Consider the following 18,077-nt stretch of genomic DNA (forward strand, 5'->3'; position numbering starts at 1 on the left):
ACACAAATTATGAATGTTAAATATATGTTTTTCTGTATCTACATGATTACAACAAAGAGTAGTCATAGAAAATTTGATATAATGCAAACTTCCAATTATTCCATTTCATGTAAAGACAAAGTGCATATAGCAGGTACTAAATAAAATTTATAGAGAAATCTGTTAAAATGAGCAAAGCAAATGTGACCACAATTTGTTATGGCTTAAATTCTAAGAAAATGTTTAAATAGAACCTTAGACAATATATTCCAAAATTATATATGTCCTGTGCCTGCGTTTTATTTAAATCCTAAAGTTTTACTCATTGCCTTTATTCATAGAAATGATCAATGTACAAAGTCAACAGGGGCATTGCATCTGAATATATTGCAAGATTCAGAGGGAGAGACAGAGGCAGAAAGACTAGCTAGCACTTCCATTTAGGCAATGAACATTTAGTAATGAGTCCTCAAGAAATTTTTCTTTAAAGATCAGAAATAGCATAGGACTGTATTGTTGTCCCTTCTTAAATAACTTTCATAACAGAAATCTAACACTTATCTTATGAAATGACAACACATCAAATAACTGGAATACGTGTTTCTGTCTATATATAATGCTGATGTCAGATGTCTGTTTTAAATCTTTTATGAAACATTTTAACTTTAGATTCCACATAATCTTACTAGATTTGTAATTTTTTTCTTACATAATACAAGTAACTTATTTTACAAAATTAATTCATGAATATGCTTAAGATGTAATAGGTTTTAGGATCAACAACTATTTATTCTGCAAGAAAATTTTATTAAAGTTTAAATCATATAAACAATGCTATAGGATACTTTTTGAGTTACAAAATGGCAATTTCATATGGTTCAATCTAGTACATGTTTATGGTATCCAATATACTTGTAAGCCTTATTAAATAAAGCTTTCTCTCTGAATTTAAATTAAAGTTATTTTTTCTTTGGAGTAACTTCATAGGGAAAATTAAAATATTAAATTAGGCTGAGCATGGAGGCTCATGCCTGTAATCCCAGCACTTTGGGATGCCGAGGCGGGTGGATCACTTGAGGCCAGGAGTTCGGGGCCAGCCTGGCCAACATGGTGAAACACTGTCTCTACTAAAAGTACAAAAACTAGCCTGGCATGGTGGCACATGCCTGTAGTATCAGCTACTTGGGAGGCTGAGATAGGAGAATCGCCTCAACCCAGGAAGCGGAGGTTGAAGTGAGTTGAGATTGCACCACTGCACTCCAGCCTGGGTGATAGAACAAGTCTCTGTCTCAATAAATGAATAAATAAATAAATAAAGTCTTAGTTTGAAATAACAAAAATTTTGATGGGATATCTGATAAGATATTAAAATTGTATGTTGATACAAACAAAATTCAAGTCATTATTAAAAATGTACTTAATAAAAATGTCATGTGAAGAATAATGAAAAACATCAATTCATAATAATAAAGGCAATTCTTAACATTTGAAGAACTAAGATGAGACAAACTCATAAATACTATTTTATATAGTTTTTTAAATCAAAGCATTTGCAAAGCACATTATGGGTACTTCAATAATCTGTTAGAAAACACTCAACTTTTGCTAATACTTGACAGCTAGATTGGCTGGTTGTTTCATACATGAAAATTTCTCAGTATATAAATGCATCATATCAAACCTAAAAACATACCTCATGGTATACAGCAGAGTCCCATCATCCTGAATTCGAAGCAACTTATTTGGCATTGTCATATTATGAGCTACTGATTTTTTCCCATTGTGAAAAAAGGTATCTGGAGTCCAGATTTTGCTAGCCATTAAATTGTTTAGTCGAAGGATGTTCATAGGACCTTTAAATTTTAAACGTTCATCTTTCCATTTTTGTCGAAAGAAAACATCAATTGTATATTCCTGAAATAAAAAATATAATTTCTTTGAAAATAGTAAATGTTGTAGACACAAGACACTATAAAATTCCAAAATAATATTCTAATTAATTTAAACAGAGAGAGGTATATTGAAAGAAAAACATTTTTAATCAGAAAGATTACTCCTTTGGCTTATCAATACATGTTGCCACATACAATGGGATAAAGTACGTCTGTGTATACTATTAGCTATATATTCTTCTGAAAAGAAAAAGTAAATTCATTTTGGCCTCTTTTAGTTGAACAAGGTCTCAGCCAAACTGCTCCACTGCATCCTGTAGTTTAGAACTGCTTGGAGAGGGGATAAGTTTGAGCAGGGTCTGGTTGAATTATTTTAAGTAGCCTATTTCAAGAAAAAATGAGTAGGCAGCTTTCCCAGTAGCAAATAAATAAATAAATAAATATAATTTTTAAAAATTAAAAAGAAAAAACCATAACAGAAAAAATTAAAAAGAAAAATTTAAAAATTTAAAAGAAAAAAACACAACACTTAAGCACACTGTCAGATCTGTATGAATCATCATCTCCTGTTGCCAAAGAAACTGTAAATTATCATATTTATTTTTTAATCCTAAAAAATGGTGAGAACATGATATTGTTAGCAAGACTGTCTTAAGAGATAATTTCAATAAAGTTTATTTATGACATTAGTTGTAATACAAGCATCTTACAAGTTTTTAGAATACTTAAATTATGACTGTCTTGCAGATAAACTCCCTCATGTTAAAAAGTACTTTAAAATATTGTTACAGACCCGCTAGTGATCATGTCCTCTATTATTTTTCTCCAAATTTTAACTTAGGTGAAACTCTCTTTCTCTCTCTCTCTCTACCTCTCTCTCTATCTTTACCCTATCTTTCTTAAGGTAATGTACACATTTTAAATGAGATATACAATGCACAGTTGTGAATACTATTTACAATCCATTGGATGTTAATTTTTTGTCAGTGTATGTTTGTATAAACATACTATAAATAATTAAAATGCTCAATTACACACCTGAGATTTGAAATTCAGAAACTGTCCTTTGAGCACAAAACCATAGTCTTTACATGTTTGAAAACAAACAATGCAGCGATAGCAATTTTACTAAATTAATGTTTGCAAAAAAGAACAGATAAAAAGGCCATATACTATAAAATAGAAAATCATTTGTACAAATCTGAATCAAATACATGAATCCCAGTGATCCCTCAAAACTTGAAACTGTGATGATACTAACAAGTGAAAATCCTAGGTAATGGCATGTGAGTAGCAAATGAACAGAGGCTCTGGCCTGTTAATCCTTAAGGGAATATTCTATAACCTTATCCACGCTCACTATCATCTAGTTATCTTTTATAATGCTTAACTCTAAACATTAAATGGAACTCTAAAATTAAAAAATAATGAACAAAGAGATGAGTCTTTGCACTGTAAGTTTCATGTATTTTTTTTTTTAAACTGGGATTCCTCAAATACTAGCCTAATGTGACTGCATATGATTCTTGCTTACTTTTCCAGGCAAAATTAATGAATTTTAAAACTTTTTATAAAACTTCAAATTCTATATTTCATTTCTGTAAGATGAGGGTATGTTTTACCTGTTTCAGAAGCTATTGATATGACAGTCATTTTCTGGAGGTCAATCACATAGGAGATACTTAAAATTTACAAACAGGAAGTTGCAAATGATTTTTTTTTTTACATTTTAATGATGTATTTTACTTATTTATTTTATTTTTAATAACTTCAACTTTTATTTTACATATGGGGGCATATGTGCAGGTTTGGTACATGAGCATATTGTGTGATGCTGAAGTTTGGGATACTATCATCCAGAGAGTTAGCATATTACCTAATAGTTAGTTTTCCAACACTTGTCCTCCTCCCTCCCCGCTCTAGTAATCCCCAGTGTCTATCGCTGTCATCTTTATGTCCATGAGTACCCAATGTTTAGCTCCCACTTATAAGTGAGAACATGCATTATTTGATTTTCTGCTACAGCGTCGATTTGCTTAGGATAATGGCTTCCAGCTGCATCCATGTTGCTGCAAAGCGCATGATTTTGCTCTCTTTTAAGGCTTCCTAACATCCCATAGTGTACAGGAATCGAATTTTCTTCATCCAATCTGTCATTGATGGGCATCTAAATTAATTACATGTCTTTGCTATCATGAATAGTGCTGCAATAAACATATGCATGCATGTGTCTTTTTGGTAAAACGATTCATTTTCTTTTGAGATATATAACCAGTAATGCGATTGCTGGGTTGCATGGTAGGTCTGTTTTAAGTTCTTTGAGAAATCTCCAGACTGCTTTCCACAGTGGCTGAACTGATTTACATTCCCAGCAACAGTGTGTAAGTATTCACTTTAGTCTGCATTTGTTTTTTTTTTCCCTAACTTTTTAATAATGGCCATTCTCACTGATATAAGATAGTATCTCATTGTGCTTTTGATTTCCGTTTCTCTGATGATTGGTGATATGAAGCATTTTTTCATCTGTTTGTTGGCTGCTTGTATGTCTTCTTTTATGGAGTGTCTGTTCATGTCTTTTGCCCACTTTTTAATGAGGTTGTTTGGTTTTACTTGTTGAATTATTTAAGTTTCTTAAAAATTGTTTCCAGAATTATTATTTATCTTTGAGGGCTCACAGTGTCCTAGGTGTGCCCTGCCAATCTACCTAACACAGTTTGAGTCTTTTTCTCCCACCCTCACCATGCAAACTCATGTTATGCTCTAGGCAATTGTAACAATCCCCACTCCTTGACTTTCCTCAAATAGAGCAAGTTCTCCACCTGCCTCAGTCCCTAGAACACCTGCAAAAAAACATAGCCAGCTCTCTTTGTATTTCTATAGAGCTCTTCATTCTTTCAAGATCATCTATTGCAATTATACATTTCCTTTTTGCCTCCCAAATAGCTTATAAATCTTAAAGAAAAGGACCACGGCTTTCATTTGTGTTCTATTTTCTTTTTGTTTTTCAGACATAAGCAAAAGTATAAAGAATATTACAAACACCTTGTAACCATCACCTAGCAGAAATGTCATCACAAATCTTTTTTTTTTTTGTGCTATATTCAGGAAACCCATCTCACGTGCAGAGACACACATAGGCTCAAAATAAAAGGATGGAAGAAGATCTACCAAGCAAATGGAAAACAAAAAAAGGCAGGAGTTACAATCCTAGTCTCTGATAAAACAGACTTTAAACCAACAAAGATCAAAAGAGACAAAGAAGGCCATTACATAATGGTAAAGGGATCAATTCAACAAGAAGAGCTAACTATCCTAAATATATATGCACCCAATACAGGAGCACCCAGATTCATAAAGCAAGTCCTGAGTGACCTACAAAGAGACTTAGACTCCCACACAATAATAATGGGAGACTTTAACACCCCACTGTCAATATTAGACAGATCAACGAGACAGAAAGTTAACAAGGATACGCAGGAATCGAACTCAGCTCTGCACCAAGCAGACCTAATAGACATCTACAGAACTCTCCACCCCAAATCAACAGAATATACATTTTTTCCAGCACCACACCACACCTATTCCAAAATTGACCACATAGTTGGAAGTAAAGCACTCCTCAGCAAATGTAAAAGAACAGAAATTATAACAAACTGTCTCTCAGACCACAGTGCAATCAAACTAGAACTCAGGATTAAGAAACTCATGCAAAACCGCTCAACTACATGGAAACTGAACAACCTGCTCCTAAATGACTACTGGGTACATAACGAAATGAAGGCAGAAATAAAGATGTTCTTTGAAACCAACGAGAACAAAGACACAACATACCATAATCTCTGGGACACATTCAAAGCAGTGTGTAGAGGGAAATTTATAGCACTAAATGCCCACAAGTGAAAGCAAGAAAGATCCAAAATTGACACCCTAACATCACAATTAAAAGAACTAGAAAAGCAAGAGCAAACACAAATCTTATTGAAGCCCTTCCTCTTCTGTTTATCCCTTCTCAATCACAGCCCCCTAGTCCCTGAGGAAATAAGTATCTTGAGTTTAGTGTACACCATTCCCATACATGTACTTTCACATTTAGTACATATGTGTATATATATATACACACACACACACACACACATATATATATAGTGTGTCACATTTTAAACATTCATATACATGGTATCATAACTTGTATATTTTTCTGACACTTGCATCTTTTAGCTACTTTGCTGAGGTTTACTCATGGCAATATTTCTAACCCTTTGATTCATTTTCACTGCTTTATAGCATTATATTGGAAGACAAACTTCACAATATCGTCATCGTTTTTCCTCATCCTTATTTTTCTTATTTATAATTTGTCACCGTCACAAGCAATATTGCTACAAATATTCTTGTTCAACACTTGTAATACAAAGGTATAAGAAGAGTTACTCTAGACCAGAGGTCAGCAAATTTTTTCCATTAAGTATTAGTCAATAAACATTTTAGAATTTTTGGGCCATATGGTTAGTATCACAACTATCCAACTCTGCCACTGCAATGTGAAAGCAACCATAGACTGCATAAATGAATGAGCATGGCTATGTTCCAATAAAACTCTGTTTACAAATATAGGCAGCTGACAGCTTCTTTCCCACGGGCTGTAGTATGCTGACACTGCCCTAGACTAAATCTGTAAGTAAGATTACTGGAATTTCGTGTATGTGCATCTTCAAAACAACAAGATATTTTTAAATTGAAATCCTAAGTGGTGTGTAAATTTATATTCTCACTAGAAGTGTATAGATGTTCTTGTTTATATACAACTTGGTAGAGACACAATATTTCATTTTAGACATGATTAGTGTGAAACGGGTCACGGTGCAACCATGTGGATTTCTCTGTTAATTAGTAACAAATAATATATGTTCATGTTTATTAAAAATTCTAGTTTTCTCCTCTATAAATTGTCTGTTCATTTCATCTACTCAGTTTCCTTTTGGGTTGTCTGTCATTTTCTTACTAAGTTATGATGATTATTTATATAGTTTCTATACTAACACTTTCTTAAAGAATGTACAACTCAAGAACAATCACACTAAAGGTATACAACATATCATAAACATATTCCCATATGTTTCTTCAATGGATATAAAAGCTCTGCTTTTTACATGAAGGCCTTAAATCCATCTTGTATTATGGTATATGATATGAGATCAAGGTCCAACTTTTTTTTTTCTAATAATAGAAAACTAGCCTTATCGCATCATTTATTGACTGGTCCATTTTTTCCCTATACACATGTAATGGCATTTCTATAATATATCCAGTATGCATATGGCTATGGATCTGTTTCTGATTTCTATTTTGTTTTGATTATTTGCCTATCCATAGATCAATTCCAAAGTCATTATTATAATAGTTGTATAATAAAGTTTAATTAACAATATTCTCTTTATTGTCCAATTAAAGCTATTTTATAATTTCCATCATGGCTTTTCTTTTTCTTTACATAGAAAACATTTTTAACTGTGTTTTTATATTTCCAAATGTATTGGCTTATTTCATTTATATTTCATCATTAATGTTTGATTTTACTGCAGTTGTAATAAGATATTAGACACTATAAAATAATTTTTTGCAATTCATTGAACATTTAAGAGATTTTTTGTTGTTGAACCTGACCATCTCGATCTTTTCATGATAACTCAGTCCATTTATGCCTATTGTGATTACTAATATTGGACATGTTCCCAGATTATATTGTTTTTAGCAGTGAATTAAAATTATAAGGATAGAAGAGATAGCATATTGGACTTTACATGATCAACTGATAAAAATAAAGGAAGAACTCTAGAAAATTAAAAGAAACAATAAAAGAACACACACAAAAGCACACACAAAGTAGACGGGAAGAAAAGTATCAAACTAAAAGAAAATGTAAGAAGTATATAGAAAACAACAATATCAAACATTACTGAAAGGTCATAACGGCTTAGAAGTAGAGAGTGTAGAAGGCAGAATGCAATGAGTTGAGGAGTGAACACAGGGTACCAGTGAATAAATAGTAGAGTTCTCTCCTCCACTCCTGAATTTAAATGCCAGTAAAGGAAATCTAGTTTTACCAGTAAAACCTAGAGACTAGCTAATATAGGTTAGCTATTGTTGTATTAAAAACACACACACACACACACAAAAATGCAGGAGCTTAAAATAACAATCATTTATTATTAGTTTAGAAGTCATGAGGCTGGAAGTTGGCTGATTTCACCTGGGCTCAGGTTGATCTTAGCTGAGCTTGCTCATAGTTCTGTGGGTTAGGTGGCCATTGGCTGATCTAGGCTGTCATTGTGTAGGGCTGCTAGAGCAACTCAGCTCAGCAAGAACTGTCTCTTGTCCTGCCTCACAGACCACTGGGCTAAACTGGCTTTTCTTTCTCTTGACAATGGCAGAAGTACAAAATAATGAACTCCAATGCACAAGCCCATTTCAAGCTAGTGCTTGTGTAATATGTTTTAACAGCCCATTGGGTAAAGCAATTTACATAGTTAAATTGATGGATAATTGGTGTAGTAGGTAACCCCAACTCTCAGTGAGAGGGCACTACAAAATGAGATGGGAAAGTGTGGCTTTGGGAAGGGGTAAAGAACTTGAGCCAGTATTTCATCATTGCAACTGAACACACTAGGCCTCTGTGAGAGAAAAGTAAAAGATGTTGGTGAATGAATAAAGAGTTTGAGGTCATCTGAAATGTCAATGAAAGTCACATGAGTCTAATCTCAGAGAGGCAGGTTGGTTATAACTTAGTAAATGTAACTATTATCAACTGTATTATACCTAAATGAAGGGTGAGCCTTTAAGTGGAAGCAGGGTAATCAGCTTAGGACAGCGGCTTACAAAGTAAAGTGTGTATATCCATTTGGGTGCAGGAAGAAAATATTAGAATCTCGATTTTTATATATCACTTTAAATATAAAAATTAAATGAAGTTTTATATATGGAACAATATAGACATTATTAAGAGTAAGAATGTAAATAAATGAATTAAGGTTATGTTTATAAGGCATTCTATGGGAAGAGAAGGTGCAACAACAGGAAATGGGGGAGTGAATGCATTTGTTCTCAGTATACCGTGATTGTGCCTAGTTAGGTGAATTTACAATACTTAGTTTTGATTAAACTAGCTCTAATGAAAATAGGCAATTGGCTTCAGAAGATTACTGATAAAACACCATGGAAGAAAATAATAATTGTACAAACGAAAGTGGGAAACAAGAAAAAGAAATACCACGCTCTGCCTAATATGAGCTCTACATGAGCCAGGTTAAAAAAAAAATGGTAAACAAATAAACTCTAAAAAATAACCAAAAAAAAATTTATAATTATCAGTGAGGCTATTTAAAATATGGGTTTACGCCCACTTTTTATAAAAGTAAGTTTCATCTTAAGCACATGTTGTAATTTAAAATACTGGTCAATGATAGTATCAGATCATTGCAAGTAACAAGTCATTTTAAAAACTAAAAATCCAGAACACAAAGACAAATATCAAAAGTTGATGGGTGGATGTTTAAATATGAGCATCATAATTCAGTAACCAATAGCCAATGACACACTTCTTAAATTTGAATCTATAATAGTTGTAAAGGCAAGTATTAATGTGATATAAATTTAGAATAATATCTTTTAATTGCTACAACATAATGTATTTAAGAAAAATATTAAAAATAATAAACTGCACTTAAACATTAATTATTAGAAATATCATAAAAATTTTAAGTGGGAGCAAAAATAATGTACTTCTTTGATAAATGTAATAATTAGTCCTTAAAATAAATATTTATTTTTAAATGTTCACTTTGGTCCATATTTTAAATTTTTATATATTAGTGTAAAATATAGGTATAGATATATAGATACATAAACAAATATAGCTGATTAACCAGTTTTTGTATGCTTTGTTTTCTAGATTAAAAAGACAGGGAAAGAAGACATTTCAATAAAATAATAATCTTTGCATAGCCACTAAGTACAATAAGATTTCCAAATAAATTATTTTCATGTGATTCCCTTAAATGCTTGTAAAATGCACACTCTAAGTATTTGAAAAGAATATTCTTGAAAAGTGAATTTAAAATTAACTTCAGGTTTTCATGAGTATGTACTAACAGAGTTATTACTTGATACGTGTTTTATAAGAAATTTACCAAAAAAAAAAACGGTCTAACTCCTTCATACAAACTTAAAGGCTTAGATCCATCAACTGAGATTCTAAAATAAATTAATAATAAAAGGATGAATTACACAATGCATTGGAGAATACACACACAACTAAAGTGCAAATTTAATAAGAAACAAACAAAAAAACGCAATGATATATCAGCTATATCAGCTTGCATGTATCCTATGGCTTATACACAGGAGAAGTGAGACTGACTGTTGGGTTACACTAAAGAGTTGAAAAATCCATACACTCCAAGATTTCAAAAATTTCTTACAGGAAATTTAACCCAATTTCCTCCTTTCACAGATAGGAATATAGATAAATTCAATGAATTTCCTGTTTTCGAGTTGGTTAGTGACAGAACCCAGACAAAGATGCAGTTTCCAGTCAAATGTTTTTGCCACTACCAAAAATCTCCATTTACAGTAAACTCCTTAAGTGTTATATCCACAATTTGTCCTGGAAACAAGGAAATCACTCTCTATAAACTATTGCACAGTTTATCATATAAACTTGATTTTAAGGACACATTAACTTAATGAAGGCATCATATTCTTTACTGCCTAACTATATTAATTATAAATCAATACTTGTAGCCAATTCCTGAAGAATCTTATCCACTCACTAAAACACAACTAAATTGTAGGACTGCTCCTGGAGTGATTTCTCATTTACTTTGATTTTCTACATTTATTTACTTATTACATTATACTGTTGTGGCTAATAAAGGCCAGTCTCCCTTGAGTAAATTCCAATCAGTGTGTTTCTTCTATAATGAAGAACATGTAGTCTATGAAGCAGGTACGCAACAATGTAAAAAATATCACCCTTGGAATACACAAGAATAATGAAGCTCGAATACTTTCAGTTGGTACTCAAAGGGGGCTAGATAACAAATTTAGCACAGTATTTGCATTGCAAAAAATGCAAAAACAAAATGAGAATCTTAAGAATAGATCAGCAAAGGGCCAATAAACCCAATTAGTACAAGCCTTATTATACAAAGAACTTCACCAAACTACAGTTGCAGAACAACATAGCTACTGCACATTCAAAACATTGTGGAGGTAAGATATTTGGGCATTCTTTTTGGAACTAGGGGCCAGGCAAATTTCACTAACAAATTAGAAAATGTTACTAAAGATTCATATTTTAACAGAAGATAATTAAAATATATATAATAAAAGTATCCAATATGATTAATAGTTATAGTAGACAGCGATTTACTTTGATATAGTATGTGTCATTTAAAATTCATAACATCCTTATTGCATATGCAAAATTATACCAATTTCACAAGTGGAAAATACTTCAAAAGCAATATTTACTTAAAAAAAAGACAGAGAGGCAAAATTTGGTCTCAAATTCTGTGTTTCTAAATACCATGGTCTTTTCATTATACCATACATAAAACAACCCTTGAAGGCAGAATATCAGAATAAAATTTCCCTCTTTCATAGATCAATAAATGGACATTACTCATGGCTTATGAGAAGTTACAGGAAGAACTAAGTTGTAGGGCTGAAACTGGAGTTTTGGAATCTCTGAAAAGGGTATTTTCTTCAAAACCTGATGTTGGAAAAACTGAATAGCCATATGCACTAGAATTAAATTGGACATCTATCTTATCCCATACACAAAAATCAACTCAAGGCAGACTAAAGACCTAAAGGTAAGATCTGAAACTATAAAACTCCTAGAAGAGAAGATAGGCTCTTTGACACTGATCTTGGCAATGAGTGTTTTGAACATCACTCCAAAAGCTCAGGCAACAAATGTAAAAATAAACAAGTCGGCATACATCAAACTAGAAAGCTTCTGTACAGCAAAGGAAACAATCAACAAAACATAAAGGTAGTCTTATGGATTGGGAGAAAATACTTGCAGATTATATATTTGATAAGGGATTAATATCCAAAATACATAAGGAATTCACACAACTCAATAGGTAAAGAATCTGAATCGACAGTTCTCCATTAAAAACACAAAAATGGTCAATAAGTATATAAAGAGGTGCTCAACATCACTAATCATCAAATAATTACAAATTAAAATCAATATCACCTCACACCTGTTAGGATGGTTATTATCAAAAAGACAAGAGATAACGAGTGTTGGCCAGGGTGTGGATAAAAGGGAATCCGTGTACACTGGTGGTGGGGATGTAAATTGGTGTATCCATTAGGGAATACAATATTGATATTCCTCAAAATGTTAAAAGCAGAATTACTATATGGCCCAGGAATCTTTCTGTTAGGTATATACCCAACAGAAATGAAATCATGACCTTTAAAGATACTGGCATTCACATGCTCATTGTAGCATTATTCACAATACCCAATATACAAAAACAATCTAAGCGTCTGTCAATGCATGAATAAATTATTTAAATATAATGTATATGTACAATGAAATTCTATTCAGCCTTAGAAAAGGAGATCCCATCATTTGCAACAATATAGATAAACATGGAGGGTATTATACTAAGTAAGATAAGTCAGACACAGAAGGAAAATACTGCATGATCTCACTTACATGTGGAAAAAGGGAAGGGAGAAAGGTAGGTTGGTTGGTTGAATACATAGAATAAAATGATGGTAGTTACTGCGGTGGGATGTGAAAAGGGAAAAAAATGGGGAGGTGTCAATCAAAGGGTATAAAGCTTAGATACATAGGATGAATGTCTACAGATCTAAGGTAAAACATAAGGACTATAATTATTGTATACTGGAAATGTAAGTGCTCTTACTGGAAAAAAAAGGAAACTATGCAAGATGATGGATATGTTAACTTAACTTGACTGTAGTAGCCACTTACTATTATAAGTGCACTAAAATATAATGTACATCTTAAATGTGCATAAAATAAATCTTCTTTTCACAATTAAAACTAACTCAAACACAAAATCAAATAGTCATAATGATACATATTAAGTAATAAGAAATAGATGTTAAAAGAACAAGTTCTCAAGTCGGGTAGATCAGGGTACCTGGCTTTGAGCAGGTTGGCTAACCTTTCTTTATATCAGTTGACTTATCTGTAAAATGGTAAGAAAAATAGAACTTACTTCCTAGGACTCTTGTAAGGATGAAGTGAGATAATATTTGCAAAGTTCTCAGAAAATGGTTTGGACACCAAGGAAGATAGTCTGGCATAAATCATCTTCAAAAGATCCTTCTCCCTCTCCCTATACTCAACAAAAGGGTGGCCAAACAAGGTAGAGACACCCAGCAATTAAAGGTCATAAAGTTCCAGAGGCAGAGGCCACACAGGATACCACAAAGAATGCCACTGGAGAATAAGCCACCTGTGCTTTTGGTGACGCAATAAGGAGGTCACTGAGAAGACATCACAAGTATGCCTATGAGAGATCCAGTATTCATCCGCCAACCATACAAACGGCATATATTGCTAACAGAGAACTACCAATAGAACCAGTTCAGTAAAAATGTATGTTCCCCTTTTACTACTCTCCCTTACCATTGTATCAACTTTGAAAAACACAGAAAAAGAAGAAGAAGAGTAGATCTTGGCTTGTCTCCACAGTACATCCCTTACCTGCGAAAAAGGCATGGAAAAGGACAGAACACCTAGATGGCCTAAGAGACTGATGCTGAAATTAGTCTGGACTGGACTCTTTAAACTATGGTATGCACTGAAGCATTGCCATAATGTGAGGAAGGGAGTTTGAAATAATAAAATCTTGCTGATTTCAGTCACCTGAATCTCTAAAGCCCTGGGGTGAAGTAAAAACACTCTCACACCCTCCAAGGCCCTGCACGATCTCTTCCTCTCTACCTCTCTAGCCACCCTGCAATAATCCCCCACCACATCCACACACCCAGGCCCCAACAAACGCACCCCTCTATGCTGCCACAATAATGACATAAGTACGCGTCAGGCCTCTGATTTATCATGCTGCATTTTACTATGCAAACTCACTAACCTCTGTTGATCAGTCTTCTCTATCCCCTCCCTATATCTGAACAACTTTTATTCCACACTGAGAACAAGTATCGTGACCACCTTCTTCAATGCTGTGTCACCAGCATCTAAAAAACTACTTGGAACATAGGAAATAAACAATACTTTGCCCATGAATAAATGAATAAGGGGAGTCATTGTAAATTTAATGTAGTATGGAGGACACTGAGCCATAAGGTTTCTGATGAGACATAAGAAGAAAGGCATCATTAGCAGAGGCAGATGGCAGAAAAGCTCTCAGATGTCTTATGGCAGCAATCTGCAAACAATACCCTAATCCTTAAATTCACAGGTGTCAAGTGACTTTCGTTTGTGTGTTTGCATGTGTGCATCTAGGTAACTGTATTAAACTAATCACCAATATACTTTATATTTATATAAATAGTTGTATTTTATAAAATAGTTGTATTTTAACTATAATAGTTATTTTTAAATATTGTTGTCTTTTACAGAATGTATATAGTATAATAATTATATTTTTAAGAAAGTCAACACATACCAAAAAAGCCATGCAATTATAATTTGTCTGGTAACAGAAAGCATCATGTTTTAAAGTATCATTTGGGCATATCGCTATAACTTTTTAGGGGGTCACTATGATCTTCTTAGTCTTTATGGCCTTTATGGTCTGGCACGGAATACTTTTCTAACCTAATCTCTCCCAAAATTCCTAAGAGCATTCTAGGCTCCAGTTATACTGAACTTTCACATTTTACTAAACTCAACAAGCTCTTCCAATTTGTGCTAAAACACTGTTTTTCCATTCTGTAGCTAGCCAATCCTCATTTGTTCTTCTTAGATATTTTTTTCTCCCTAAAAACCATACCAAACTCTGTATCTACCACCCACATCCCCTCTGATACCACATTAATCCGTAAATTCTTCAATGAAAGCATTATCACACTGTTTTAAAATGAACTATTTTCCTTAGCTGTCCTCCAATACCCTGTGAGCAATTTGAGGGCTATACTTACTTATTTCAGTTCCTAACATGGTGAGAAGCACTGAGTGTATACTTAGGAAATCCTGTTGAAATGTACAGACACAAGTTATGCCTTCTAGTAGCTCAGACTGCCATAAAAATAAAAATAAAAAAGTTAGGAAGATTTTCATAAGCCTATGTACAACGTCATTTAAAAAAAAAAAAGTATGAACACCATGTGGTGGAGCACAGGGATAAAGAGGACTGACGACTTGGAGTAACCTAGAAAGAAATCAGCAAAAAAAAATGAAATTTGAACTTGGCTTTGACTAAATAAAATATCTCCAGTTGGCAAAGGAGGAGGTAAGCATAACAAGAACAGGAAAAAACATGTGCAAGGCCAGAGAGTTGTTAAATATAATGACATGTTCAGGGAACAGTGAGAAGTTCAATGCCATCTTTAAAAATAAAAGCCTCACTGATAGTTATAATGCCGTATAGCTACTGCCCTCTGTCTTGCCTCCTCTCTTCAACCACGCTGCTTAAAAATGTTACCTCCACTCTTTCTCTATTTCCTCACCTCCCACTTGCCTCCACCCACCGCAATCTGGTTGCTTTTACCACAATCAGCAAATACTTCTGTTTTTAATCTAATGACATATTTAAAAACCTTTTCTTGGTTTTACCATAATAGATGACACAATGTTCCCTCCCTACTTTTGTAATGCTCTCTTGTACTGGTATTCTTAAAGTCACAATTTCCTGGTACTGTGAGAAACCATTGCTAAAATCCTCATCATGGGATCTGAGACTTTTGATGCCTGTCAACTATCTACATGTATTGATATCCCCTAGAAAATATATGGTAGTAGCAACAGTGGATAATATTTATTATTCTTAATCTAGGCATACAAATTCTTTGTGGCTTTCCCAAAGACGGTCTCGAAACTTGAAACCTAGGACAAAAACATGCAACCTCTGAAATTTTTATTTTAAAAATCACTTCATGTTCAGAAATCACAGTTGTTTATTATTTAGTTTTTTTTTCCTTTTGTCAACATTTATTTTTGGTTCAGAGGGTACCTGTGCAGGTTTGTTACACGACTAGATTGCATGTTGCTGGGGTATGATGTGCAAATTATTTTGTCACCCGGGTAGTGAACACAGTATCCATAGGTAGTTTTTCAACCCTCCCCCTCCCTCTCCATCAAATAAGCTTCAGTGTCTGTTGTTCCTGTCTTTGTGTCTATGTGTACTTGATGTTTAGCTCCCACTTACAAGTGAAAACATGTCATATTTGGTTTTCTGTTCCTGTATTAATTTGCTTAGGAAAATGGCCTCCAGCTGTATCCATGTTACCGCAAAGGACACAATTTCATTATTTTTTATGGCTGCGTAGTTTTCCAAGGTGTATATAGACCACATTTTCTTTATGCAGTCCACCACCGATGGGCATCTAGGTTGATTCCATGTCTTTGTTATTGTGAATAGTGCTTCAATGAACATACATAGTTCATATGTCTTTTTGGTAGAACAATTTATATTCTACTAAAAAGTAGAATAGTAATAAGTATTTAGTATATAGTAATAAGCTTGCTGGGTCATATAGTAGTTCTGTTTTAAGTTCTTTCTGAAATCTCCAAACTGCTTTCCACAGTGGCTAAACTAATTTACATTCCCACCAGCGTGTATAAGCACTCCTTTTTCTCTGAAACTTTGCCAACATGTTATTTTTTTACTTTTTACAATTGCCATCTGACTGAGGTGAGATGGTACCTCGTTGTGGTTTTGATTTGCATTTCTCTAATGATTAGTGATGTTGAACATTTTTCATATGCTTGTTGCCTCCATGTGTGTCATTTTAAGAAATGTCCTTTCATGCCCTTTTTCCATGTTTTAATGGGATTGTTTGTTTTTCACTTATTAAGTTCTTTATAGATTCTGGCTATTAGACCTTTGTTGGACGCATAGTTCAAAAATAATTTCTCCTATTCTGTAGGTTGTCTGTTTGCTCTGTTAATAGTTCCCTTTCCCATGAAGAAGCTTTTTAGTTTAGTTAGGTCCCTGTCGTCTATTTTTGTTTTTGTTATAATTGCTTTCAGGGACTTCAACATGGAATTGTTGTCAAGGCCTAGGTTCAGAATGGCATTTCCTAGATTTTCTTCTGGATTCTTATAGTTTTGGGTCTTACATTTAAGTCTTTTATCCATCTTGAGTTGATTTTTGCATATTATGAAAAGAAGGGTCCAGTTTCAATCTTCTGCATATGGCTAGCCAGTTATCCCAGCACCATTTATGGAATAAGGAGTCCTTTCCCCATTGCTTGTTTTTGTCAACTTTGTCAAAGATTAGCTAGCTGTAAGTGTGTGGCTTTATTCCTGGGTTCTCTAGCCTGTTCCATTGATCTATATGTTTTTGTACCAGTACCATGTTGTTTTGGTTACTGCAGCCTTGTAGGGTAGTTTGAATCAGGGTAGTGTGATGCCTCCAGCTTTGTTCTTTTGCTTAGGTTTGCTTTGGCTATTCAGGCTCTTACTTTGGCTCCCTGTGAATTTTGGAATATTTGAATTTATTTTATAATTATGTTAAAAGTGATATTAATAGTTTGATAGGAATAAATCTTATTTAGTTTTTACAAAAGAATGGGGAGGGTGGTAGGGAATACTACTTTGTGACCTTAGAAAATCAAGAAAGCTATGACTGGATGTACTAATTTCCTACAACCCTCCTTCCCCAAGAAAGGTAATGAATGGAGTCAAATTACTTTTACCTGCACCCTTCTGGAACTGTTTCGCCACCCCCAGGTGATATTTTACTATGCACAAAATACATGGGTTCATACAGTTACCTGGTTACCAAATAAGCCATCTCACCTTAACTCTACAGAATCCCATTTTGGCAGAAGGATGTAGCACAGATATCTGATGAAAGCACAGCACTGCATCTGATAAGGAATAAGACAGTGGTCTCTGCCTTTTTTTTTTTTTTTTTTTTTGATCAAAGCATATCCTAGCTCAGAAAATGGAACCGCCCTTCGCTTTGACAGATACCCACATTTGCTCCTTCTCAGTCCCTTCTTCCATTTTTTTGTCCTCTT

At 33.6% G+C, this 18,077-nt stretch overlaps 1 protein-coding gene across 1 annotated transcript in view; it reads right to left on the reverse strand.

The window, feature by feature from the left end:
- The window catches only part of GABRA2 (gamma-aminobutyric acid type A receptor subunit alpha2), a gene marked incomplete at its 5' end in the record, with an annotated part of 240,795 nt that overhangs the window by 63,846 nt on the left and 158,872 nt on the right, over positions 1-18,077 (reverse strand). The window contains 1 exon segment of the mRNA NM_001133357.1: positions 1,673-1,893. Coding sequence (NP_001126829.1) covers positions 1,673-1,893 — 221 coding nt within the window.

Source organism: Pongo abelii, chromosome 3 (genome assembly GCF_028885655.2).
Source record: "Pongo abelii isolate AG06213 chromosome 3, NHGRI_mPonAbe1-v2.0_pri, whole genome shotgun sequence".
In the NCBI taxonomy this organism is placed as follows: domain Eukaryota; kingdom Metazoa; phylum Chordata; class Mammalia; order Primates; family Hominidae; genus Pongo; species Pongo abelii.